The sequence below is a fragment of the Mesocricetus auratus genome, unplaced genomic scaffold (genome assembly GCF_017639785.1).
Source record: "Mesocricetus auratus isolate SY011 unplaced genomic scaffold, BCM_Maur_2.0 Super-Scaffold_100010, whole genome shotgun sequence".
NCBI classification, from domain to species: domain Eukaryota; kingdom Metazoa; phylum Chordata; class Mammalia; order Rodentia; family Cricetidae; genus Mesocricetus; species Mesocricetus auratus.
In genome coordinates, this window is record NW_024429194.1 from 62,853,777 (window position 1) to 62,878,302 (window position 24,526).

General features: G+C 49.6%; 2 protein-coding genes across 2 annotated transcripts; both read right to left on the reverse strand.

Annotated features, from left to right (window-relative positions):
- Positions 1 to 4,369: 4,369 nt before the first annotated feature.
- Positions 4,370 to 5,997, reverse strand: Hoxc12 (homeobox C12). Its single transcript, XM_005067335.2, has 2 exons — positions 5,397 to 5,997; positions 4,370 to 4,608 (listed from the first exon to the last, which is right to left on the reverse strand). Exons 1-2 carry the CDS (start codon positions 5,995 to 5,997, stop codon positions 4,370 to 4,372), a joined length of 840 nt encoding a protein of 279 aa, XP_005067392.1.
- Positions 5,998 to 15,249: 9,252 nt separating this feature from the next.
- Positions 15,250 to 21,331, reverse strand: Hoxc13 (homeobox C13). The gene is made up of 2 exons (XM_005067334.4): positions 20,602 to 21,331; positions 15,250 to 15,506 (listed from the first exon to the last, which is right to left on the reverse strand). Exons 1-2 carry the CDS (start codon positions 21,329 to 21,331, stop codon positions 15,250 to 15,252), a joined length of 987 nt encoding a protein of 328 aa, XP_005067391.1.
- Between the last annotated feature and the right edge of the window lie 3,195 nt (positions 21,332 to 24,526).

The window sequence follows — 24,526 nt, forward strand, 5'->3', positions numbered from 1 at the left end:
GGCCCGCGGGCGAGTGACCTGCCTTTAGCTCGGCACCACCTTCCGCGCCCCAGGCGCCCTCTGTGCAAAGGTTCGGCGGCTCCAGGGTGCGTTTTTTCCAGCGACTGGTGCCTTACAACCCCTTCCCTGTTTTCCTACACACGAAGGAAGCGCGCTCGGGTGGTGTGTGTGTGTGTGTGTGTGTGTGTGTGTGTGTGTGTGTGTGTGTGTGTGTGTGTGTGTAGGGTGGGGGGCTCGGCCCGGCAGACCGGCGGGTGGTGTGTGTGTGTGTGTGTGTGTGTGTGTGTGTGTGTGTGTGTAGGGTGGGGGGTTCGGTCCGGCCGGAAAACAAGGTCTCAGGGGTTTGCTTTGTTTGCAGATCTGGGCCGGCAGTCCCTGCTTAACGCTGAGTTTGAGCCACGGATCCAAGGAGCTGGGTTTCTGGCTACATTAGTATTCACGGAACCGGACTGTGAACCCCATTATCTCCTACGTGCTGGATAATGGCTTCGGCAATACAGATCAGCATGCAGAACTTAGTGGATGATCAAATTCAATAAAGACCTCGTTTGGGATGGTACATACACGCAACATGGCAATTATTTTCCTACCTAGATTATTCAAGTAATTCTATTTTCTTGCTCTTCTAAGACCCAGTCACAGGCACAAGATACTTTGTCTTAAAATTGGAGTAAATTAGACTTTGGAGCTTTAACTAGACAAATAGTTGTAACATTGATGCAATCCCCACCTAGACAGAGACAGAAGTATTGCTTCTTAGTTTGAGAAGATTGTTATAGTGTTTTTCCTTCATTAACTTCTTCAGTTTATTGAATCTGGGAGCCTTCATAGACACCATTCAACAAGGTGCCCTCTATTTAATATTGGAAGTGTCTGGGAATATGTCAAAGGAATAAAATTCAAGACCAGTTACTTCTACTCATGGTCTCCTTATCACCCCTACATCCCATTTTAGGCCAGAAATCCTTGCACCATTGGCCCTTTCTATGTATACATCATAAGAAATGAACAGTCACCTGCCTGGATTCATTGGCTTTTCCCCTTTATTCAGATCCAGAAGCAGCCCCCAGCCCCTCCCCCCAGCTCTTGGTTCTCCTTCACTCTGAGGGGATTTTTATATAAGCACCCCAAGGCTTCCTGCCTGTGTCCAGGCTCTACAAGGGAGTTGGGAATTAAGAGTAAAGGGAGAATGGGATTTGGTTTTAGTGTACTACTCTCTATTGTCAGGAGAAGGAGAGAGATTTCAGGGCTGGAGGCACAGTTGACTCTCCTGGGGGACCCTGCTATTTCTGGAAAGAATTTGGAGGAGACTCCCAAGACTGGAGTCAGACAGTTTAGAAAGGATAATTGAGGGGAGAGCAAGAGGCAGGTTCAAGTGTCCAGGCAGATGGAAGGCATTTCCTAGAGAAAGAAGAATTGGGTGGAGGTGCTGCTGCTTCAGGGGAACAATGCCTCCCACCCCAGCTCTGGCTCTGGAAAGGCCCTGCCGCTGGCTTCAAGAAATGTGGACTATTTCACCAGCTCTAGGGGGCTTTTGTCACTTGCCTAGTTATTTCACAGCACACAAACTATCTTCTCAGAGCGAAGTTGCCAGATTCGAACCACAGAGTTGCAGCTCTAGGTCCACCAATCAGAACACACCAGCCCCCAGGACACTTCCACTGCCTCCCATCCTGGCTCTGCGTCTTTCAGCTCCTCTGCCGATCAACACAGACCTACTTTCTGAAGCTAGTTTCCCTCCTCTAGGCTGTCCACATTAATTTTTACAGCCCAACGACTCTTCAGAGCGTCCTCTTCTTCTCCAATCTATCCCCCCCCCCAGTTTTCTCTCTGCCAGTAATTGCTTGGGATTAGATATGGCAGCTCATCAACAGATCTTGGTTGGTCATATATTTTTGTTACCCATGCAACTGCTCTTTTATTATTATACATTCATTATTTTTGTCATTCCTCTAAACTGGAGAAAATAAATAAATAGCTAAGGGCTCAGGGCTCCTGTTCTTTCTGGGAAGAAGAGACTCTATGTGGGGAACCCAGTTTTAGAAATGGTTCTCAAAACATCACATCATCATACATCCATGTTTTAATTATTAACATTACCATGATGAAGCAGCTCTGTACAAGGACTATATAAAGGGAAAACGTGCTAAAGACAGATGCTTGAATCAGGGAGTACACTACACAGATCTGGGAATGGAGGTAGAGGATGCTGACTACCACAGGAACTACAGTAGATACTACAGACAGACACAATCAACAGGACAGATACTGACAAAGAAGCTCATAGGAGTCAAGTTTAAAGCAAAAGAAAGAGAATCTTGCATAACTTTGCCCCCTTCCCTTTGGAGAGTCCTAGTCTTTTTCCTATCAGGCTTTAGGAATCAAATCAGAGTTATGGAGCTTGAATCCAACACTCTAGAGCCCATCAATCACTTGGAAGAGCTGCTCAAGCTGATACAGGTGGGGGAAGAATAGTACTTCATTTCCATGGCCAGCTCACAGGAGATAGTGTGCACAGTTGGAGTGGAGCTTGGGAACTTGAACATAGGTGAACATGTATAGTGGATGGCAAGATGTGTCAGGTGCCCAATGGAGGATCAAGGCATGTGATTGTATCTCCTCTCTATTGAGCCAAATGGAGACCAAGAAGCTGCCTGCTTGCAATTGTAGTAGGGAGCGGGTTTGGACCCAATGGTTTGGTGGGCTCATCTGTGTGTATATACATTTACTTGCGTCTCTGAACGACCCTGTAAACAAACTTAAAGCCGAGTGCTACTGGGGGAGCCCAATATTCTGTGGCTTGCTCTCTGAAAGTGGGAAGATTCCCCTCCCTTCAGTGGGCAGTTTCACACTGCCCAAGCTACACTTAGCTCTGTCAATCTCCTGCTTCTCAGCCCCATGTTTCCACAGGAGTGAGACAGCAGATGGGAAGCTGGTGGACTCATGTGGAGAAGAGTAAAAATAGGGTGCAGGAGGGCTGGTGGGTTATCCGGACTGTTTCTTTCCACAGTCGGCCGGCCAGCCTCTTGGAACTTTGGGTCTGGGGCTGGAGGCTGAAAGGATCTACGGGATTAAAAGCCTTCCTCTCTGGCCTCCAGTTGGGTATAGAGATGCGCCCCTCCTTCTTCAGCTCTGGCCCTGTACTTTGTGGCTAGCTGACCGGGAGGCGGAGGCAGCGGATCCTGAGACAAAGGGCGATGTTGGGGGGCGGGTAGGGAATAGAGAGAAAGGAGTTGGGTGGGGGAACTGTAGCGCCCCCTCCTTCATTGTCGCCAGCCTGGGAATTGGGTTGAGCTTGGGCCTCTGCTGCCCGTAGCCCCTTTAAGGGCAGATTCGCCTCCCGCCTCGTAAATTACACTGGTCCAGCCTCCGGCCGGCCGTGACCATGAACGCCAGCGGGAAGAGAGAATCCGCGGCCGGCTGCTGTAGTTGCCGGAAACACTCCCTGCCAATCAATGCCGCTCTCCTCAACCCCTTCCATCACCTCTTTGGGCTTCCCGGAGGGCCAGGTGGAGTCTCTGGGGGTGACTATTTAACCTGTACCTGTGTGAGTTTGGTTCCCAGTTCCCCGTTTGCAGCCACAAAGAGTGGCTAGCATACCTGTGAGCTGTTTGCCTGGGACACGCTGTCGGACTTAGAGAAACCGGCTTAGGACTTTGAGACTTTTCTAGGCTGATTAATTTATGTTCCTGCAGGGTACTCTGCCAAATGCAGGCACTTCAGCCAACCCAGTGCTCAGGCCTGGAGGACTCGGACATGGGCAGACCCCGGACCACTCTCTCAAACCCCATTTCCTTCTTGGTACTTAGGTTCCTCTAACCCGCCACAGTTCTCTAACTGTACACGGATCCTCTCTGTTCTAGCTCCCACCTCTCATCCCACAACTCCATCAGTCATGAGTTTAGGCACCTTGATTCCACTATCACCAACCTTGTCTGCTCTACCAAGTATAGAGACTGAAGACCAGAAAGGGAAGTGGAGGAAGGTTCTGTGTGTGTGTGTGTGTGTGTGTGTGTGTGTGTGTGTGTGTGTGTGTGTGTGTAGGCTGCTGCTTTCCCACTACCTCAGCGGGAGGCCCGGCAGCTCCAGTCCTGCCTCAAATAAACCATCCCTTCACAGCGTCCCAGACTGCCCTTGCCTCTCCTGAATTTCTGCCTTCTCTGGCTAGGTTTATTCCCTTCTCTCCGGGACCCGCAGGGCCTGTTGGGGGTGTATGTGTGTGGGAGGGAACCACGAACAAAACAGACAAGAGACGTCCAGGGAGAGCCTGCCAGAGGCAGCGTTGTAAGCGGGACTGTGTCCCAGGCTGCACCCCCTCTTGCTCCACCAAGGCAAGCTCAGTCTGGGGCTAGCACGCGTGTCCAGCCTCCTAGAAGAAGGAGAGAGCTTGCTCCCTCAGCAGAAGTCTTTTCTTTTTCATTCTCCGATTCTGGAACCAAATCTTGACCTGCTGGTCACTAAGATTCAAGCGGTCCGAGAGTTCCCTCCGACGCTGGCGTGTGATGAACTCGTTGACCAGAAACTCGCCCTCCAGCTCTGCCAGCTGCAACTTCGAATACGGCTTACGCTTCTTTCTCGAGCGGCTGTGGATCGGGTACCAGGGCGCGCCTGGGTGGAGATGAACCGCAGGGTTGGCTAGAGGATCGGAGTGGGGGCTAGCTCAGTGCCCCGGGCCCTCTCCCAGACCCTTTCACCTTGGGCCCACACCCTGACTAGGACATTGCTTTCCCTTCTCATTTCTAGGCATCCTGAAAGCATTTATCCAGACCATCCTCAGCAGTCCATCGCCTCATCACTTCCCACACATCACCCTACGCCCCAACCCTACCTCACACAGTAGTATCCACAGCTTTTCTAGATTTCTATCTCCATACTGCTTCCAAAATCCATTTTCCTCTCCCAGTATTATTGTTCTTATTATTATTTAAATTTCCTTGCCTGATCTCCTTACATCACCAGGGACTACCAGATCCCCACCAGTTAGAAAAGAGGTGGGCAAGCGGTAAAGAGCAAATCGTGCTGGTTGTGTTTCTTAAATAAGAAATGTGAGTGGTGGAGGCCTCTGGAAAAGCAGGAGGAAAGGCGCCCAGGAAAATAGGAATGGAATCTCTTGCACCTCTTTACCCCCAGGCTTGGGGAAGTCCCGACCAGGATCCCAGTTCTTTGGAGTTCCCTGCCCCCTACAGTCACTAGGAGCGGAAAAAGGAAATCTCTCCAGTTCTTTTATGGGGATATTTACATGTTTATAGGGCCCCCCCCAACACACTTCTTTTTAAAAGAAGCACTAGCTCACTACACATTCTGTCACCCCAGGCAGCCCCAGCTCAGGTCTCCCCTGCCCACACTGGCAATATGTTCCGTCAGAGTAAGCCGTAAAAGTGGCCTGGGGTCCTTACCACTGGCTGAAAGCCCGCCGCCTGGGTTCAACGGCGACACCAGAGGGCCAGGGTCGCCCGCGCTGGCGCCCTTGTTGCCCTCGTTGAGTAGGGACGAACTGGAGTCGGATTCCAGTGACTGGCACGAGGGTGGGTCGTGGGGAGGTCCCGTGCCGCCGTCACCACCGCCGCCGCCCGCCGTGTAGTCGTACTTGAAGCCGAGCGCAGGCGGCCCCGACGGCTCCAGCTGCAGCAGCGCTGCTCCGGGCCCTGCTCCGGGTTCACGCCCGCGCTCCTCCCGCTTTAGGCCCCCACCGCCCTCGGCGCACGGCTCACGGTAGTACCCCTTGCTATCCTCCACGCGAGCCAGCTCGCACGTGCGGCCGAAAGGCGGGTTGAGAGATACCGGGCTGCCGAGATAGGGCTGAGGGTAGCCATTGCACGGCTCGGCCGACGGCCAGGGCAGCGAGCACACGTTGTCGCGGCGTGGGTAGGACAGCGAAGGCAGCCCCGGGAGTTGCGCCCCTGACGCGCGGAAGTTGGGAAAGTAAAAGGTGTCTCCCGTGTGGATGTTCACCAGCGGCCCCACAAACCCAGGATTCAGGAGATTATGCTCGCCCATTTCCGCGGGGCCCGACCGGCAGCTTCTACTTTATTGCTATCTGACATTAAACATAGTTAAACCTGCACCAGCCACCCATTGGCCGCCTTACTCACGTGGGCGCTACCGCCAGGGGGGAGGGGTGGGGACAACCGAACCCCCCACCCACATTCTCCGCACCAACTCCAACTTCCCCCTTCCCCAATCCTGAGGGTGGGGGGAGAAAGCAGGAGCAGATTTATTCGTTGGATTCCGGTTTTTAAAAATCATATAAAACCTTAAAGCAGACGGGGAAGCGATCGCCCGACGCGGGGCGAAACCAAAAAAAAAAAAAAAAAAAAGCGACACCAAAAATATCCGCAAGTACACATCTCTGCACCCATGCACACACACACCCCCAGATGTATTATCTTATCACCAACAGCTGGCCGAGTACAGCCCGTCCCTCTTTAATTAGCTCCTTTATTAACTAAAACCGTTGGAATTTACAATATCTCCCCAATAAATTACTATTAGATATTGTGTCATATAAAGTTTACTGGCTGTTTAAGGAGACGGATGAGCCCTTTGGCTCAGGGTTTATTTACAGTAGAGGCGGCGAAGAGGGGGTGAGAACAGGTTTCCTTGCTGCTATCTCTTGGCCCTGCCGCCACTGCTGCGTTCTCTCCCATCACCTTTTTCTTCTTAGGATACGAAGAGCTGTTTGGGGTTCTTTCACACAAGAAATGTTTAGGGTGAATTGGTAACGCTATGTTTTCTGTAACCCTAACCCTAGCCTGGAGTCACTCGCCTGAAGACTAAGAAAGCGAAGGCACTAAGAACAAACGAAGGTGCTGAAGGTTCGGTATGGACCCGTTTGCTTGCTCTTGAAAATCTGGGGGTGGGGGTGGTGGCTTGAACTACCTTTCGGGTGTGACTTCTAGGGACTGAGGATCTTCTAAGAGCCTCCTGGTCTTTGTGACAGGAAGCTGTCAGCGGTTTAGCAGAAACTGGCTGGTCTTCCTACAGCAAAGATCACCCCACAACCTGAGGGCTGGCTCCTGGGACCATTGCAGAGCAGCACAGAGGTCAGGAGTGGGTTGCATTCTGAGGTGGGACAAGAGTGAGGGAAAATCTTGGAGAAGAATCCTGTTGGGGATTCAAAATTTTATTCACTGCGCAAAAAAGGTTCAGAGAATGCCAAGAAGCTAGTGCTGGCTGTTAGCGATAAAGAATATCTGCAAGTTCGCATTGGGATTTCACCTGGGGCACCGAACAGCTCATGAAGAGAAAAAAAAAACCCAGTTCAAATCAGATGCATTTTATTAGTGTCATAGCAGAGAAACTCCCATCTCTGATTATTTTGAGCATCGGTTGTTCAAGGTTGAATACATAGTTTGACAACGTATACATGTTAAAAAGATCATGATGATTTTTTCAGAGAATTGGAAACACACACACATAGACAGACAGAGAGAGAGAGAGAGAGAGAGAGAGAGACAGAGAGAGAGAGAGAGAGAGAGAGAGAGAGAGAGAGAGAGAGAGAGAGAGAGAGAGAGAGAGAGAGAGAGAGAGAATATGAAGGAATGTAGGTGAAATAATAAATATCTGGGAATTAGCCAAAGCTACAAAACGCAGACCGAATCGCAAGGATTCTCATCTCTCTTTCCTCTCTCCCGCCCCTCTCTCCTGTGCAGGACACGGCAGAAAGAAACACAGATTCTTCGAATTCCACTGTTCTCGAAGCGATTTCATATCCCAAACCATAGCTGCTCACACCGACAGAAATGTGTCCCCGCGGGCGCCGCCCTGCCCCGCGCTGCTAGCAGCCCGCAGCTTGGCGCCCGCCCCTCGCCCCGCTTGGCCGGTTTTCCTTTCCCCGCCCGAGCCTTCCTGGCAGCCTGCTTGGCCCCACCCGTCCCCAGGAGCCCGCCCAGCTCCTGGTCCACAAGCTGGAAGCACCGAGGTCCAGGCTGTGGGATGCCAGCCTCTACAGTCAACCTTCTCGTCAGAACCAGAAGGAGACCCAGCCTGCCATGGTCTTTTTTGTGTGTAACTGATTAAGGGGCTGTAAGGCTACAGAGAAAAGCATCCCTCAGCCACAGATCTCATGTCACAGCATCTTCGAATTTCATTTGTTTCTCCGTTTTCAAGATTAATTGAGTGCACACGAACGTCGAGTTCAAAAAATTATCTGGAGGTCATTTTGGTATAAAGATCAAAGGAATATGATCTCAATATTACAGATTTCAATCAGAGCACTGCGCTTGGCAGCGAGGTCTCCGCCCAGGCTCTCCAGGCCTCGGCGCTCTGCCGCTATTGTTGGTGCGAGGGATGCGGGAGCTGACTTTGCCATAGACACTAGCCTTTGTTGGGTGGAGTCTTCTCCCCATTCTAGTTTCCCTTTGGACAATGCTAATCTCCACAAAAAGGGACCCCAGGAAGAAGGTCCTTCTCCCATCTTCCCATAGCTATGTATTTTAGACCAGTAGCTTTTCTCGCTGCCTTCCTGGGTCCCACTGCTGAGCTCTCAAGCGGCAGCCACAGGGTGGCAGATGCAACGCCAGGGGAAATGAGAATGGGATGAGGGGGTTCCTTCTTTGGACACGCGTTTTTCCCTGCATGATTTGACCCTGACAAAACCATTTTCTCTAGGTTTCAGACTTGGCACAGGTCCATGCACAAAACCCTCTTCCTTCTGAGCAACACATACCAAATTTTGTCAAGGGAAGTTGACCACTGTCCTCAGCAATATCCCTATTCCCAGAGTCCTGCTCCCCAAGACCCTGTAAATTTAGGGGGTTTCAGGGCTTCGCTGAGGACCCTGGCAACCCAAGCGTCCAGTTTCCCCGAGCATCACAAGCATCACGATAAGCTCTGTGTCCCACTAGGTAACCTGCTTAGCCGCCCCGTTTCTGAACCGGGCTCTGACAAAAACACCACTTCCAACCTGGATCCCCAGGTCTGGCGGGAGGCTAGGGTGCGAAGCTTCAACTCTAAATCTAGCTCATCCAGAGCAGGCTGAGGCTAAATGCGGAACCAGGAGGGTTGTGGCAGTCCAAGGCTTTTGGGAGCTGCGTTTAGTTTGATTTAATCCACCGGCACTCCGCTGCCCACACACAAAATCATCACCATCGGTCAACAGCAGAACAATTGATGCTCCGGAACTCTCCTGTACATTCATCAAATCATGAGGCTTGAAGGGGTGGCATTATCTGCTAGGCCACTGGCTTACGCCACAGCTGGCCAGACTCAGCCATGCCCTGTTCATTAACTCAGGGGTTAATTAAAGCTGAAGGCAAGGATATAGTTCAAGGTTTCCCCTGAAGAACCAAGAAAGGCAGCCAGCGTCCTTCAGGATCCTTTACCAGCAGGATGCCCCTTTACCCCCCCACACCTTCTCCGTGCCTCCATCCCTCCTGCATCTTTGGCCTCCACTGCTGCTGGATAGACAGAAGTTAATTATAAAATCTCTGCAGGCTCTAGTGGCCCAGGGAAAGCGGCTCTGATGGAAGCCTCATTTAGGCTCTTTTGCTAATCCTAAACTGAAAATTATTTGGTGCGTTTTTGCTTTCTCTTTAGTGAGCTGAGGCCATGGAGACCCAGTTCAAGGTCACTGCCCAGTTTTCAGAAAGGGGCTCACTGCATATGCAAATGAAGCAGGGACCAGCCCCTGTAGGGGGGTAAGCTGGAGCTCTACTAAGGAGAGGAAAAATGATGGCTGGGGGCGGGGGACTCTCTTCATTTGCTGCTCCCCACCTGACCCCTTTGGGACTGTTCAGGCTTAGATAAGGCTACAGATAGGATAGAGGGAGGCCTCTCTCTCTCTCTCTCTCTCTCTCTCTCTCTCTCTCTCTCTCTCTCTCTCTCTCTCTCTCTCCTAATTGGACTCTTCACTGGTTCCTCTAGGGGATGGAGTCCATCTGGTCTCCACCATTCCTGCAAGTGCCCTAAACCAAGGCATCAAATTGGGAGATCGCCTGAGCAGCGTTGCTTTCTAGGGATCTGCAGCCTGGAAGTGGAGGCTTGGACAAACCCCAAAACTCAAGCAGGTTTTCGGGCTCAGGCTCCTCTGGGTCCTGCCCATCAAAATGCCCCAGCTCACTCTCCACTCAGAAAACTGGGAGGTCGTAAGACATTTGGAGCGAACATTTGGAAGACTCCCATCATGAGCACCTCTACGAGGGACATCTTTATTTTCTCCGAGTCTTTCCTGTAGTGCTAGCAGTTAAATAGACTGTCAACTCTGACATTTTCCCCCTCCACCAGCAGAGGATCTCCTTGACTAGTGAATTACTGAGTCAGGAAAGGTGTGGGGACCAAGTTTAAAAAAAGCCTATAAATGCCACACCCATTGCTACTGTAACCAGGGGAGAGCCCCAGGCGTGGTTTCCTGTACCTCAAAGCTGGGTTGGGGAGGGGGTGGGAGTACTACTCCCAGTACCCTCATTCCTCAGCCTGGCCCTTTGTCCGTGATAGTGATAGTGCCCACTGGCTAGGCCCGGCCCTGGAGAGGACTGGAGATATGCTTAGGTTCTGCCCAACACAGCTACTCAGCTGTTTGCGAATATCCAGTGGACCAGTCCTGAGAGAGGGGTATGTTTTAGGTTGGAGCAGTATACCCAGAAGGTTGTTCAAGAGTGAGAGAATGTTGTTACCACCCCCCCACACACACACCACATACTGGCTGGGGTGAGAGCAGGAGTCCACTTACCTTTGGAGACTGATGAGGCTCAGAAGGGCGAGGGGAAGGCGTTATCAGCCTTTAGAAACCTTCTAAATCCCCCCCAATGCTGCCCACCGGCTCCGCCAAGGTATCTGAGGGGCGGGGCGCCAGAGGCTGAGGGAGCAGTCAGCAGCAGGCGATCAGGAGCTGAGTTACCAGAGCCTCTCTGGAGAGGCCGCCTTTTATGGGCGTTATTAGCGCCCCTGTCTAGACTAGAGACGACACCTCCTCCGTGTGTAAACAGAGGCGGAGGGCTCCGGCGGGAAGAGGGATGGCACTTCTAGGGGGTGAGCGACCCTCCCTTTTTCTGGCCACCGGAAGATCAAGGCCTTTTTCACCCTCCCCCCTCTCCCAGTGATTCTGTGATGTCAAGGTCAGAAAGACCTAGTCACGGTCAAGGCTAAAAGAGGAAGAGCCTGGTTGGTTGTGAAAAAGCTCTGGCCCCCTCCTCCTCCCAGAAGCCCCTCGTTCCCCAGGGCCCCTGATAGATACACATCTGCTCTTGGGGTTTCCTTCAAGGTGGGCTCTGATACCACGCCAGGACTCGGGCAGGTTTTGGGTGGGATAATTCTCTTTTGAACACGATGAATGCTCTGACAGGAGCTGCTACAGGGACCCTCAGCTCCAGAAAGAGGGCCTTTTACAGAGCTGACAGTGCTATGCATCTACATGCGTTGTTTTCTACCACGTCGTCCCATTGCTGACTTAGATGCCCGCGGATCAAAACTCAGGAGAAGACGGTCTTCCAAGCAGCCATGGAGGTATCTGCCGAGAGTTGCTGGACTTGTTTTCTCAGGTGGGTTTCTGACTCTGAGACTTTTACCGGGAAGGCCCACCCTTCTAGCCCTAGATGGGAATATTGTGAGCAGAGATGAGCTTTCTCTGCTCACAATATTCCCAAAAGACTCATTCCAAGTCCTACCTGGCATCATGGCAAAGTGACCTTCAAAGGAGAGTACTATGAAACCCCAGTGGTCCTAGACATCCCAGCTTTTGGCTTTGGGCTTGTGGAAGCTGGGGGGAACGGTGGGATTGTGAGAACTGGAGCCTCTGTTTCCAAGGAGGAAGCCTCCGTGTTCACAGCCCTTTCCTGCCATGCTGAGGTGCCCTTACAGTTGCTTACAAAAATCTTACTCCAACCAAATCTTAGGAGACTGTTCATGAAGAGGAAGATTTTCTTCAATGCCTGTAAATAAAGACAGAATGACTCTTCAGCTTGAGATGAGTGAGTTGACAATACTCACTCATGCAAGCAGGAGGACAGTCTCCATTGCTCAAAGGAACTGGCACACACATGATTCCCAAAGATGGTATCTCTTGAAAGAAGGAGAGCTGGCTCAACCAAGCAAAGAATACATTTCCCATCTTTGCTTCCCTAGAACCCAAGATCATGCAGTTTATCAGTATTTATTTATTCTGATTAGAGGTGCATCTCCAAAATTAATCCAGGTATGATAATCCTCAAAAAATCAAGCTGATATATTCGGTTGAGTGTTTGAAAACACAAAGAATCCTGGACACACTGGACACAGAGGATGTCTGCAAACCCTGCTTGCCTTCCCAGTGTCCCAGTGTGTCCTCAGGAGCCCATGCAAGACTTCTTCTCTTTTCCATCACCTGCTTCTGGGAGCTTAGGGTGCTTCCTTCCTCATAGGAGCATTTTATTTTCCTGCATCAAAGGGCCATCTGGTAATGTTACCAGGCAGACCCTGAATGCCTAGACTCAAACAATCCTCTTACCTCAACCCCAATATAGAGCTGGATTTCAGGTGTGCCACCTCATCAGCTAAGACTTGACCCTTTGATCAAGTGTAAGTTTGTGTGTGGAAGTGGAGGGCTACCTTGGAGAACTCGAAAATTATCTCTACCCATGAAGTCCTCAGCTTTCATTATGTCTACAAAGTGTTATAAGAGTACCAGGACGAATAAGAGATCTGAGGACCCATACCAGAAGAGCCCTAAGTTTGCTTCCTTTCTCTGTCTAAATAACTCTTTTTGTCTTAGGAGAGGTCCAGGGGTGTTTGAAAAGATTCCGATTGTTGATGAAGAGAGAAAGGGAAATAAAATTAACAGTGATTCTTGTTTCTGGGAGATTCACCTATTCCCTTTCAAATTTCCACTGCCAAGTGTGTGGTTCTCTATAGTCAGTCCAGAGTTGAGTGTTGAATAGGACTGGCAGTAACCTCAATAGCAGAGACTTCATGGAGGGTGAATTCTTTAGTTCTTTGTCTCTCAGACTCTGTGTGTGTGTGTGTGTGTGTGTTTGTGTGTTTGTGTGTGTGTGTATGTGTGCTGCTTCCCCCCCAAAAGAAAACATTTATTTGCAGTAAAATCTAAAAGCTTCAGCTCCATCAGGCAAAGGGAGACAGAAATCTGATTTTCAACTTGATGCCTCCAGTCTTTCTGTGTCTCAGGAGAGAAAAAATATTATATATAAATAAAAATTGCTGCAGTAAAGATTTAATCTGAGATAACATTGTTTTAGGCTATATTGCTTTTTAAAAGTCTCTTAACCTGACAACTTAACGATCTCATTAACTCCACCAGATAGGGAGATAGGCACAGGCGCGACAAGGAAAACAAATTAGTGGCAGCATCTACACAGGCTCCTGGAAGACAGGGGTTCTTAGGAATTCTAGAAAATAAAAATGGAGCTGGCCTGGCAAACTGGACACTCAAGGGTCCTGGCATTCAGACTTCTCAGTTTAGGTGGATGGGACAAAGAAAAGAGTAGAGCCTAGGAAAGCTGAGCTCCAAGATACCTCTGTTAAACTGCACAAAGACCACCCCAACCCCAATCCCAGGCCTGAGCTGGATATGAACCCCTAGGGTAGTCTGCTTATAGGGGCCTAAGATGATCTACCTACCACCTCTACTGTTCCTATTATTTCTCCAGTCATTTCTCAGCCAAGATGCTATCTTCCTAACACCCTAGAAACAGAGAGAAAACCCAGGGCCTTAAACATGCTAGATAAGAGCTCTACCACCAAGCTAACTGCAAATTATTCACCAATGAACTTTTTCTCACCCACTTTCAGCCCTTTTCAGTGGCCCTTTTCCCTCTCCCGATACAAATTCATCTAAGTTGGATATTAAGATGAGAAGCTCTCTTATCTAAATAGAATAGAAAATTCAAATGGCTCTAAAACTTTCCTGGAGAGAAATATAGGTTGGGGATCTACTATTGTAGGTGATATCTATATTCTTCCCCTATCCTGGTCTGGCTGGTTTGGGTCATTATAGTCTGCCCAGAAGAGTCAGGAGAGAAAGGCTTCTGAAGGAATCTGAGCAATAAAATCAAGGCCAAAAACAAAAGGATATTTTATTTTAAAAACAAGTTTGTGGTTTTTTTCTTCTTCTTTGCATTCAATACATTGTCATTCAGACATCACAATACTATATACAGATACACAACATTAAAAAAAAAGAGCCTATTTCGAATGGGCATTTCAAAAGAACACTGTTTTGTAATGAGCCAGTAGGAAGGGAGGAGGTGAGGGGCCCCCACAGCACCAAGTCGGTTTTTGAGGAGGGAGAAATTAGGCAGCATCTACATTTAGCTAGTTTATCCAGAGCCAGTGATTTCAGCCTCCTTGACCAGTTCTTCAAGCTACCCTTAGGAAAACAGTAAAAATGAAAGTGTATGGTCTCTCCGATATCTGCTATTGCTTACGTGGAGACAGGACTGAAGATCTTCTGAGGGACCCACCCTCCATCTCCTTCAAAGTTTATAAAAGTTCTGATTCTAAGCCTGGCTTAATTCCCACCTTACCATGAGAGAGAAAGAGACAAAAGCCGCACCTAGCATTGTGACTGGAGGTTTTTGTCCTCCTTGGATTTCCACAGGATTGAGAGTGGAAAGCAGGGGAGACAGCGGGGTCAAAGGCATCTCCCGGGGAGATCATTTCTGGGGCAGCATGTGGCTAGGGGCTGCATCAAGTCTAGCGTTTGTTGAGACCCACGGAAACAAAAAAGAAATCCTACAAGCTCCCAGCATCGTCTCAACTCCAGTCACACTGCCAGGCCCTAAAGATTATCATCAATATTAACACGACTTTTAAAAGATGCACAGAAAAATCGAAGCTGGGAAACCTTGCCTACAGAGTGCTGGGGCGATAGTAAAATGGGGAAACAGGAAAGAAAGAAAGCAAGAGCTCCCCACATCCTGTGCCCATGCGCCCCGGAAGGAGGGTCTTCACAGGCACAGGAAGAGGCAAGAACTGAGTCATTTGGAATCCCCCAGCCTGGCTTTGATAGGAATGACTGGGCTTTCCTGGCCACTCAGCTTTCTAGTGGGATAAACCATGAAGGCCAAGGGGTATAGAGGCCGTTTTCCTCCCGCAATCCATCCTAACCCACCTCTACAGCTGCGGATGCCGAGGGGGGTGCCGTCTGGGGAAGTGAGTTTAGGGGTGGGATGGGGAGTAGGGTAAGGCAGAGCGCAGCGCGCTGTTCCTCTTCCTCGGTAAGATTAAATAGTGGTCTGCACCGGTGGAGCGTCCTTCGGGTGGATTCCCGTTATGGTACAAAGCGGGAGACATAAATAGACGGGGCGGGCGGGTGGATGGTCAGGTGGAGTGGAGATGAGGCGCTTTCGATTTGCTGACTACCTTCTTCTCTTTCACCCGCCGGTTCTGGAACCAGATGGTGACCTGGCGCTCCGAGAGGTTCGTGGTGGCTGAGATGCGCCGGCGCTTCTCTTTGGTGATGAACTTGCTGGCTGCGTACTCCTTTTCTAGCTCCTTCAGCTGCACCTTGGTGTAGGGCACACGTTTCTTGCGCCCGCGCCGGTAGCTGCTCACTTCAGGCTGTAGGGGAACCACGTCTAGGGAGGAAGAGAGAGGGCGGGCAGGAGCATGAGGTGGGCGGCCAGGGCCACAGGCCTGCAGGTGCCTTTCCCACAGGGTCTCAACTGGGCCACCAGATTGTACTGCTTGGTGAGGTTCCCTAATCCTAAATACCTCTGTTATTAGTAAGGCCAAAAAAGGGTGATCAACTGGGTGCCAGCCTCCTGTTGGGTACAAACTTTAAGGAAAGGGGTTCAAAAAACTCAGTGGTCAAGATAATATTTTAAGGCACTTAAAAAAGGTAAATCAAAACGAATGCAAAAGAGTTATGACGAAATGTTATTTGAAAATAAAACAGAGGATCCGATTTTTCCTATTGCCTCAGTCTCCACTATGGCTCTGCACAACACCCTTGATGGGAAACCCTGGACTCTTAGATCGGTACCTCCAAGTCCTCTTCCTGGTCATGCTTGCTGGAGTGCTGCTGTTCAGAAAACTCCTTCATCCAGTTAGCACAACAGGGTCCCTACACCCTATATTCTCCTCTTTGTCAGGGGGAAGGACTTGGGTTGTTGTATGTTTGAGGGGAGCATGGCAGGCAGGTGTCAGCTACAGGGATACCTAGCATCAAGTACATCCTTAGGCCTTAGGGTGCTCAGGCCCATGAATTAGTCTAGCCGTGCACTATGGATTTGATTCACCAACACAGAGAAAAAGCTATCAGATGAGGCCAGACTTGTGGATCACTCACTTAGATATGGGGGCCCAGTGTTGTGAACCATCTAACGCCACCCAAGGAGGGAGGTCCTGCAGCAGTAAGAGGAGGTCCATATCCAGGTTTCACCAAAAGGAACAAATTCTATCCCAACCTTCCTTTTTCTGTTCTTCCAAGGCTGAAAGAAACCTTTGACACCCTGGTACCCTAGGCGGAACCCTTGCAGACCCAGCCACTACTCTTTTAATTTCTTCAGGCTTGGAGCATTCCACAGGAATTCAAAATAGTACGTCACTCTCCACCTGCACTCTTAGCAGTGAAAGGCCACAGTAGTAGGGAGATTGTGTGACTGGCTCAATCTTCATTGTTTTCCTTGCCAATGTTGCACTTCAGGTGGACAATAATGACCGAGTACCTCTTCATTCCTATGGCCCCTTGGAAATGCTAGACAATTCTGAAGACAGAGGGCATCTGCTACCCTATAAGCATCTCCTCTGCACTGCCATTCCTAGTGAATTTGGCTCTCTCTCAGAGACCCATGGTGCACCACACAGGGAGGGGAAGGGAGAAGTTAAAGTCTAATGCAGAGAGACATATAGAGCCCAGGAATAAAATGGGAAAGGGGTTCCTGTGGTCTGTTCAGGATGTCTTTATGGTGACAATTTCTCACAAAAATTATTAAATGTTTCTCTGACACCGTGTAAGCCAAGATTTTTAATCTAAAAAAAAGCAACTTCAGTGTAGTAGATATGATCTCTCAAGGACATATATATATATATGACAAAATTTTAAAGGACTTATCTTCAATTTGTTTTACTCTTATAGATGGAACCAATGGTTTGAGAAACTGATGATTCTGGGACAAAAATAAGAATGAAGAGGATGAGTAGTGATATGATGAGGGGTTTTCCCACCTCAGAACATTTCTTCACTTGTATTTTATTAAACATGCTTTACAAGATCAGAAATCAGAGGCTCAAGAGTAGGGAAAATGACTTCAATAATAGAACTGGAATCTAGATTCTTCTGACTCTTCACATACAGTCACAGTAAGAATCAAAATAGAAATGGGGTATATCCCCTTTGTTGAAGAGCAAAGTGAGATAAAGGTGGGTGTCAGTTCTTGAAGGAACCAGTTAATTGTGGCTGATTGTTTTAAACTTCACAATATGTAGCTCCCTAACATCAACTCTAAATTTCTAATGAAGTTTAATCAACACGACATCTGATTAAAAGGTAGGTAACTGCTCTAAGCTGGTTATCATCATCATCATGATTTTCTCTATTGGATATCAAGGATTGACTTCACCAAGTTTTTCATGAGTCAAACAGAACAGCAGGTTGTTTTTGCCTCCTGAGGAAATAGCTCCTGCCTTTCCTTTTCGAAGGAGTACCTTCATTGTCTACTGTTTTTGCTAGAAAGGAAGTGGGATCTACAGATGTGAGAGCATCTAATAGCTTAGACTTTGAGCTACATAGAACGGGGACTTGGCTATTAGTGTCCCAGTGTTCCCTGCCCTAATGTCCTTCCAGATCACCTACACCAACCAATTTGTATCTCCGAGTCTAATCAGCATCTATGAAGAGCAAATAAGAAGGAAAACAATGTTGTGCCATTGTTTTGTTTGGCGATTGAGAGGATCCTGTGTAGGGAGGTCTAAAGCCTGCCCACCTCATTAGTAAGCTCTGGGATTTGAGAACTATTTTGCTCAGCTCATGGTTCTTTTCAATTTAAATTCAAAGACTTTGTCAGTACAGACTTTTAGTATGAGCTCCAAAAACCCACTGTTTTCTTGTTTTGTTTTCCTTTTGCTCTATCATTTGTCTGTCTGTCTATCATCTATCTTCTCAGAACTGTCTACTGTCTTTCTCTTTTTTTTCTTCCTCCTAATTCTCTCCTGGGATTTTTGCCTATCTTGTGAAAAAAAGAAGAGTGTCTACACCACAGTGTGTGTGTGTGTATGTGTGTGCCTGTGTGTGTGTGTGTGTGTGTGAGAGAGAGAGAGAGAGAGAGAGAGAGAGAGAGAGAGGCATGAGTCTGTATAATTGGGAGAAAGAAGCTACAATCCTCACAGCTCTAATTATCTAGATCTTTCTGAACAATTGCCTCCATCTCCCACACCAGCCCAGACTACCATAGGTGAGGTTTCTTAGAGCCAGAGGCAGTGAAGAGAGACAGTGGTGTTTATGGCTAGATGTTGCCGAATGAACCACAATTGCATAGACAGAGTTATCTGAAAATCTCACTACTTCTAAAAGACCTGTGTGGGTAGAAAGATGGAGCGTGTCTGAAGATAATTTCTTTTTCATCTGCCTCTCTCCTGGACCTCTCCAGACACTGAGATGCACCAGCTGGAATCTATTTCTACATGGGAGTGTGAGCTCAAAACAGGGGAGGCACACTGGGTTTTATATCTACTTCCCTGTTGTAATTTGCAAGTGTATTAAATCTCAATTGGGCTGTGTGTTTTTTATTTCAAAGATATCTTTCTTTAGAAGACTGTGATATAAAAGTGTTTATTTTTAGTAGAGCCTTTTTTTAATGTGTTGTTTTTGTTTCTGGGAATCTTTAAGATGTTTATTTGCTCAAAGATAATTCTGAGCTTCTCTCCAATGTTCTACCCACCACACAACCCGCATGCCTATTCAGGGAAATATCAGCAGTTCCTTCTGGTACACTTCTTTATTGCCAAGAGTTGCTTTTTTCTCTAGGCCTGGGTTCCTACCTACAGTGAGCAGGGTGGTACCTGCTTCCCAGCCCACAGACCCTCTTGGCATGACCCATCAGTTTCACTACCTCTAGGATTCCTGCTGTACCCTCATCCAAGAAGCTTTCTGTTTCATGAGTTAGAGAAGTGAAAGGCAACCTATCTTCTACAAATGTATTATGGAATGTCTACATATGAATAGTTTATCTTATAAAAATTTATCAGTCTATGCTTCACATTAATTAATAAAACTGTATTCTACAAAGATCTTATAGCTAATGCGGAGAAGGTAGTGAATGAGACCATTGTGTCATAACCATGCCATCAATTCTGGCAGTCAGAAATAGGATACCTTGTGTTGGTCTAGCTACGGTATTGACTTGTGTTATTTTAAGTGACTTCATACTGCTTATCAGAATGTTTTTGCTACATTCTGTAACATCATTCAGTGATTCTTCTCCATCTACCTCTCCACCCAATCCCGGATGTAGAGGAATTTCAGACCCACCTTTAAGAGGTCTTTGGGTTGATCCCTTCCAATGAAAAATCCCTAGGCCTAGCATGTGAGTGAGGCTAGGAGCTCCTTCTGGACAGTGGGATTATATCTTTGGCTTCCCTGGACTCCTAAGGATTTCTGGAGCGTCAGAAGAGAGAAGACTCTCTCTTCTGAGCTCTGTAGGTAGGGCAGATCCAAATGCTGGCTTCTGTAGACTCCCCCCTCCAAAAAGTCCCTTATTTCTCAGATCAGAATGGAACCCAAAGCTCCTGATGAGATTTTGGGAGACCTGGGCTGGTCTCTCTCCTTTGGGGAGTGAGGGGGAGTTACATAATTCTTTTCTTTTTAGAGACAGCCTCAGTCAGAGGAACAGTACATGAGATATGTTTTCTTGCACACACAGCCAGACAAGAGTCAGGCGTTCTAAGCCAGAGGTCCGAAGGAACCCCAAAAGTCCGCAGCACCGGCCTGCCTCTCCCACCTCTAAAATCCCCTTTCTCTGTCTGGAATGTGGATAACTAACTCTCAATTTGAGGACTTGGCAGCGGATTTACAGGTTTTAAGCTCTGTGTACCAGAGCAGCAAAGAAAATGTCGCATCTCAGGAGAGGATACAAATCTTACACTTCCTCTACAGAAATTGTAGCTCTTCTGCTCTCTTAAAGAACATCTACGGTCGGTCGGTCAAGTTTTAAAAGAAAACACTGTACATTCTATAGGCTCTGGCGAATTAGATCCCTATTTTAACGCTATAGTGTCTGGCGCCTGACAGATCCTGAAAACTCGGCAAGGTAAAGATTCTTATCCTCAAATCCCCATTTTGCCACTTTGAGGGTTTTGTTCTAGGTTCCAAGGCAAGAGAAACCCAACCCCAACCTATTCCTGGCCGGAAGCGGGTTTAGGGGCCAGGGTCCCCGCGTGAAGCTAGAGCGGGCAGGGGGGGGGAGGCGGTGAGCTCCTGACCGGAGCCCAGCCGGCGCTCGGGCGCCTCTGATTGCTTCACTCTCGACCCGGCAGCTCCGGGGAACGTGTCGGAGCAGATTTCTTCCCCAGCGCATTCCTTAGCACAGCTCGCCCGGCCGGCTCCTTCGACAGCCCAGCCGAGCCGGCGCGCCGGGGCCAGACGGCGGGGGTGGCTGGGGCGCGGAGCCGCGGGGCAGGCAGGGCGGGGAGGGGTCCCTGGCGGCGCCGCCGCCGCTCAGGTCCCGTCCTTACCTGGGAAGGGAGACTTCCAGAGGTGGGCGGACTGCGACTGCTCCTTGGAGCAGTACACCTGACTGTCCCAGCCATTGGAAAGAGCCCAGTGCTGGTAGCCTTCGACAGGGATGAGCGCGTCGTGACGCGGCTCCGGGTGCCCGCTGATCCCGGGCACCACCGACACGTCCAGGTAGCCGGGCATTGCCTGGTAGGAGCTGGCGAAGCTGGGGTAGAAGGCGAACTCCTTGGCCCTGGAGGACAGGTCGTCACCAGGCAGGGCGCCCGACGGCTCCGGGTACTTGTCACCCGGGTGATAGGCGCAAGGCTTCTGCTGCAGGTTCACGTTGTGCGACAGGCGGCAGCCGTAGTAGCTGCCCCCGAATGGGTAACCATAGCCCAGGGTGGCGCTGGACGAGGTGGGGGGCGCCGGCGGTGGGGCGCATTGGCGCCCCGTCTCCGGGGCTGGGATGTCCGTGTAGACGGCGCCTTGAGGGGCACCCAGAGGAGCCGGTGGGCGACCCAACACGGGGTGCGGGAGCAGGTCGCGGCAGTGGCTGGCCGGACAGCTGCCGCCCAGCCCGTCCATGCTCGGGGCTTTGCCGGGGCTCGCTCCGCTGCAGCCGCCCCCCGCACCGCCCGCGCCGCCGCCTCCCCCGCCGCCGCCGCTGCCGCTCTCCGCCGCGCTGTCCTCATAGACGTACATAAGGCTCTCCGGCCAGCGCGGGTGCAGGAGCAGCGAAGTCGTCATGACATGATCTGCTCAGCTTTTTAAAAACTCCACTTGCCAGAGGCTGCGAGCTAGGGTGACACCTCGCTCCCTTTTTCCCTCCCCCTTCCCTCTCCACCCCTCCCCTCCTCCTCCCGGTGCTTCCCCCTCCCTCATCGCATCCCCACTACGCATGCGGATACACTTCATTAAGAAATCCGCCTGCTCCCGCCCTCCTCCCCTCAGCACGCCCCTGGTTCCCACGTGACCGAAGCCACAGCACGTGACTCCAGGCCTGGGTCTCCAGGGGTTCCCTCCCTGGGAGGTGGGGCGGAGCGGAAAGAAATGAGGACTTTGTTGATTGGCTCTCTAGAGAGGAAAAGGAGGAGAGAGTTGGGAGATTTAAAGGGACGGGGCAACACCCCCGAAGCAAGCCTTGTTTGTGGAGGGGGCCAGAGAGCCTTAATTTGGCCGACGCAAAGGTACCTAGGGAGAAAAGGATGGATCCTGGGCTCCTCCCCCTCAGCCTTAGGTTGTGTGTCAGAGACACGGACTCGGGTTCTCAAGTCGATGGCTTTGGCTACCGCAGACCCTAAATTGGGGCTTGCAGCTGAGAATGGATGCGAATCTGGAGTAGTAGTAGTAGTAGTAGTAGTAGTAATAATAATAATAATAATAATAATAATAATAATAATAATAATAATAATAATAATAAGCTAGGAAACAGTCAGGAAGGCTCCAGCGGTGGGTAACCTCACCAAGCCGCTCCCGCAGCCTTTGACGCTAACACCAGAGTTTCGATCCCTGATCTTAGCCACTTCCCCCAAGTCCCAGTATGTCTGGGAAAAGGCTATCTCTGGTATCAGACATGGTTGGGACATGTGATTTCTCCAAATGCAGACTTCATCCCCGAGAGTGAAGTGAACACTCTCAGCGAGTAGCATAGGAAGACTAAAAGGAGGGAAAAGAAGGAGGCAGTAGGACAGATTGCTGTTTCAGCGCGCAAATGAAATACTGGAGTGAGAGTTCTCCCCCACCCCAAAGAAACAGTGAAACGGATTCTGTCTGAGCAGAGGAAAAGCCCTGGATAATTGCTAGACTCACGAGTCTCTTTGGGTGAACAAAAGGAAATATGGGGAACCTGAAGCCCTCTAGAACTCTCACAGGTGCAGCTCTTGGGAGCCCCAAATATACAAGCACAAGGCCCCTCCACCCTCAGCAGCTTGGGCTGATGGGTGATGAGAGCCAAGGAGCCAGGCAGAGTTCAAGTCCAAGCAGTTTTATTCTCATTCCCACAAACTGCTTTCAGGATAACTCTTGTTCAGTGCAGAGTACTTAGATCTGAAACTGTCTTTTAATTCAAGGACAAATTATCACCAAGTTACTGATTTTAACAGCCTCTGCCTTGTGTTCTCCCCCCCCCCACCGTTAGGGCCTCAGCAGAGTCACCCTTTTGCAGAGGGGCATCTCCAAGCGCCCTTTCACACATACCCCTCCCTGAGGAAAAGAGGTAATAAAGAGCGAGAGAGCAGGAAAAAAATAATAATAAAGAGGGAGAGAGGGGCTGCGTGTCTTCCCTCTTTCTTGCCTCTGCCACAACTTTTAAATCCTGGGTGCTGGGTGTTGACGTTTGCACAGGCTGCCAACAGTGAGCTCCTCCCGAGGGCAATGCACTAGACCCCTCAACTGAAGGCAAATATTGGGGTCTGCCCCAAGATCCCTGGAAGAAGAAGGTGGTTGAGAGCTTTGGTGAATCAGGACAAGAAACCAAATTCTTATCGGTGTGATTTTCACGCAGAAGTGTTTCCTCAGAGTGCTGAAAACAGGCTGCATGCTGGACTGACACCAAGAAGAAAAACACAAAAGAAAGAGGCTTGCAGCCCAGGCAGGCTCAGCTTGTGAGTGCTGAGAGAAAGGAAGGTTCATCGATGAGAGCTAAGCCGAAGGGTCTCGCTCGCTCGGAATCCTCTAGGCTGGGAAACTGGCTACCCTGCTGCTGGAGTCCAAGGTCAAGGTAAAAACTAGAACAAGGCCTGACCAAGTCTAGACTGGGTCCCCTGAACTTGGCCCCCTTGTGTAAGGCTGGCTGAGATAGGCGGGTGTCTAGGAGGGCTGCAGGTTTTGGTTTTTGTTTTCTTCCAGTAGTAGAGGTTGTTCCTCCACTAATGCGGTGCTGCACCCCCATAGAGAACGGGGAAGTGGGGAAGTGGGCCGAGCTCTGGGGCCCGCTAAGAGAAACAAAGGGCCTGGAGAGCCCTTCCCATTCCTGGGGCTCCCTTCCGGGTGAGGCCTAATACCAGGCCGTTCTGATACCCAAAGGCACTTCCCCCAGCCTTTGGAGTAGAGGTCAGACCGAGAGAAGGAAGGATCAAGGTGCAGGGAGGCCCCACAATAAATAAAAGTAATGGCATGTTCTTTTCCAGGTTTATATAAGGACATTAACTATCCCTATTGCAATGAGATATAGATTTAATTAACCCAGCAACTTTACAATTCCATTTATTAGGGGCACTATTCTGCCAAAATTTAGCGGAAGAAGATAAGAGGGAAACAAAGTCGCATTTTTGGAGAATACCAGCTGAAGATGTAGGCCCCCAGAGCCACTCAGGGGAGTGCCCCCTCCAGGGGAGAGTGCGGGCTAAGAATGCTGACAGCCACTGGCAGTTCTTTATATTCCCTTTAGCTTAGTTCTCCAAAACCTTTGGTGCCTGTTCTCTGGGCCCACAGAGATCACCAAGGAGGTGTGTGCACAAGAGCCTGAGTGCCGGTGGTGGAAAGTAAAGCCTTGCTGGTTAATTAACTTTAAGCACGGGGTCACTTTTCCCCATGCCCCTGAAAAAATGTGTATCTCGCTGAGACACAAGTAAAATAAAATTAAACACTCCAGGAGAATATGCATCACTGGAAATGTAGTAATTACATCTCATTTCGGAGGTCATCGGTGACCTAGAAAGATGGCTTAAAGCTCACCTCCCACCATTTCGCCCCACTTCGGGGATGGTGTGGTGGTGGTGGGGTCCAGGGTGAAGTTTAGAGAAAAAAATCAAGAAAAATGAGAAGCGATGGAACCTTGGGTCTCCGTGAAACTGCTGATGTTGGAGAAAATACGGAATTATTTAAGTGTATTAAAGGAAAATGGAAAAGGGCCCTCTGCCTTTCTGGGAAACCCAACTGATTAAGGGATGCTTTTTCAAAGCAACAACTGTGTGAACTATTCTGCCCTCAGTGTCCTCCAGT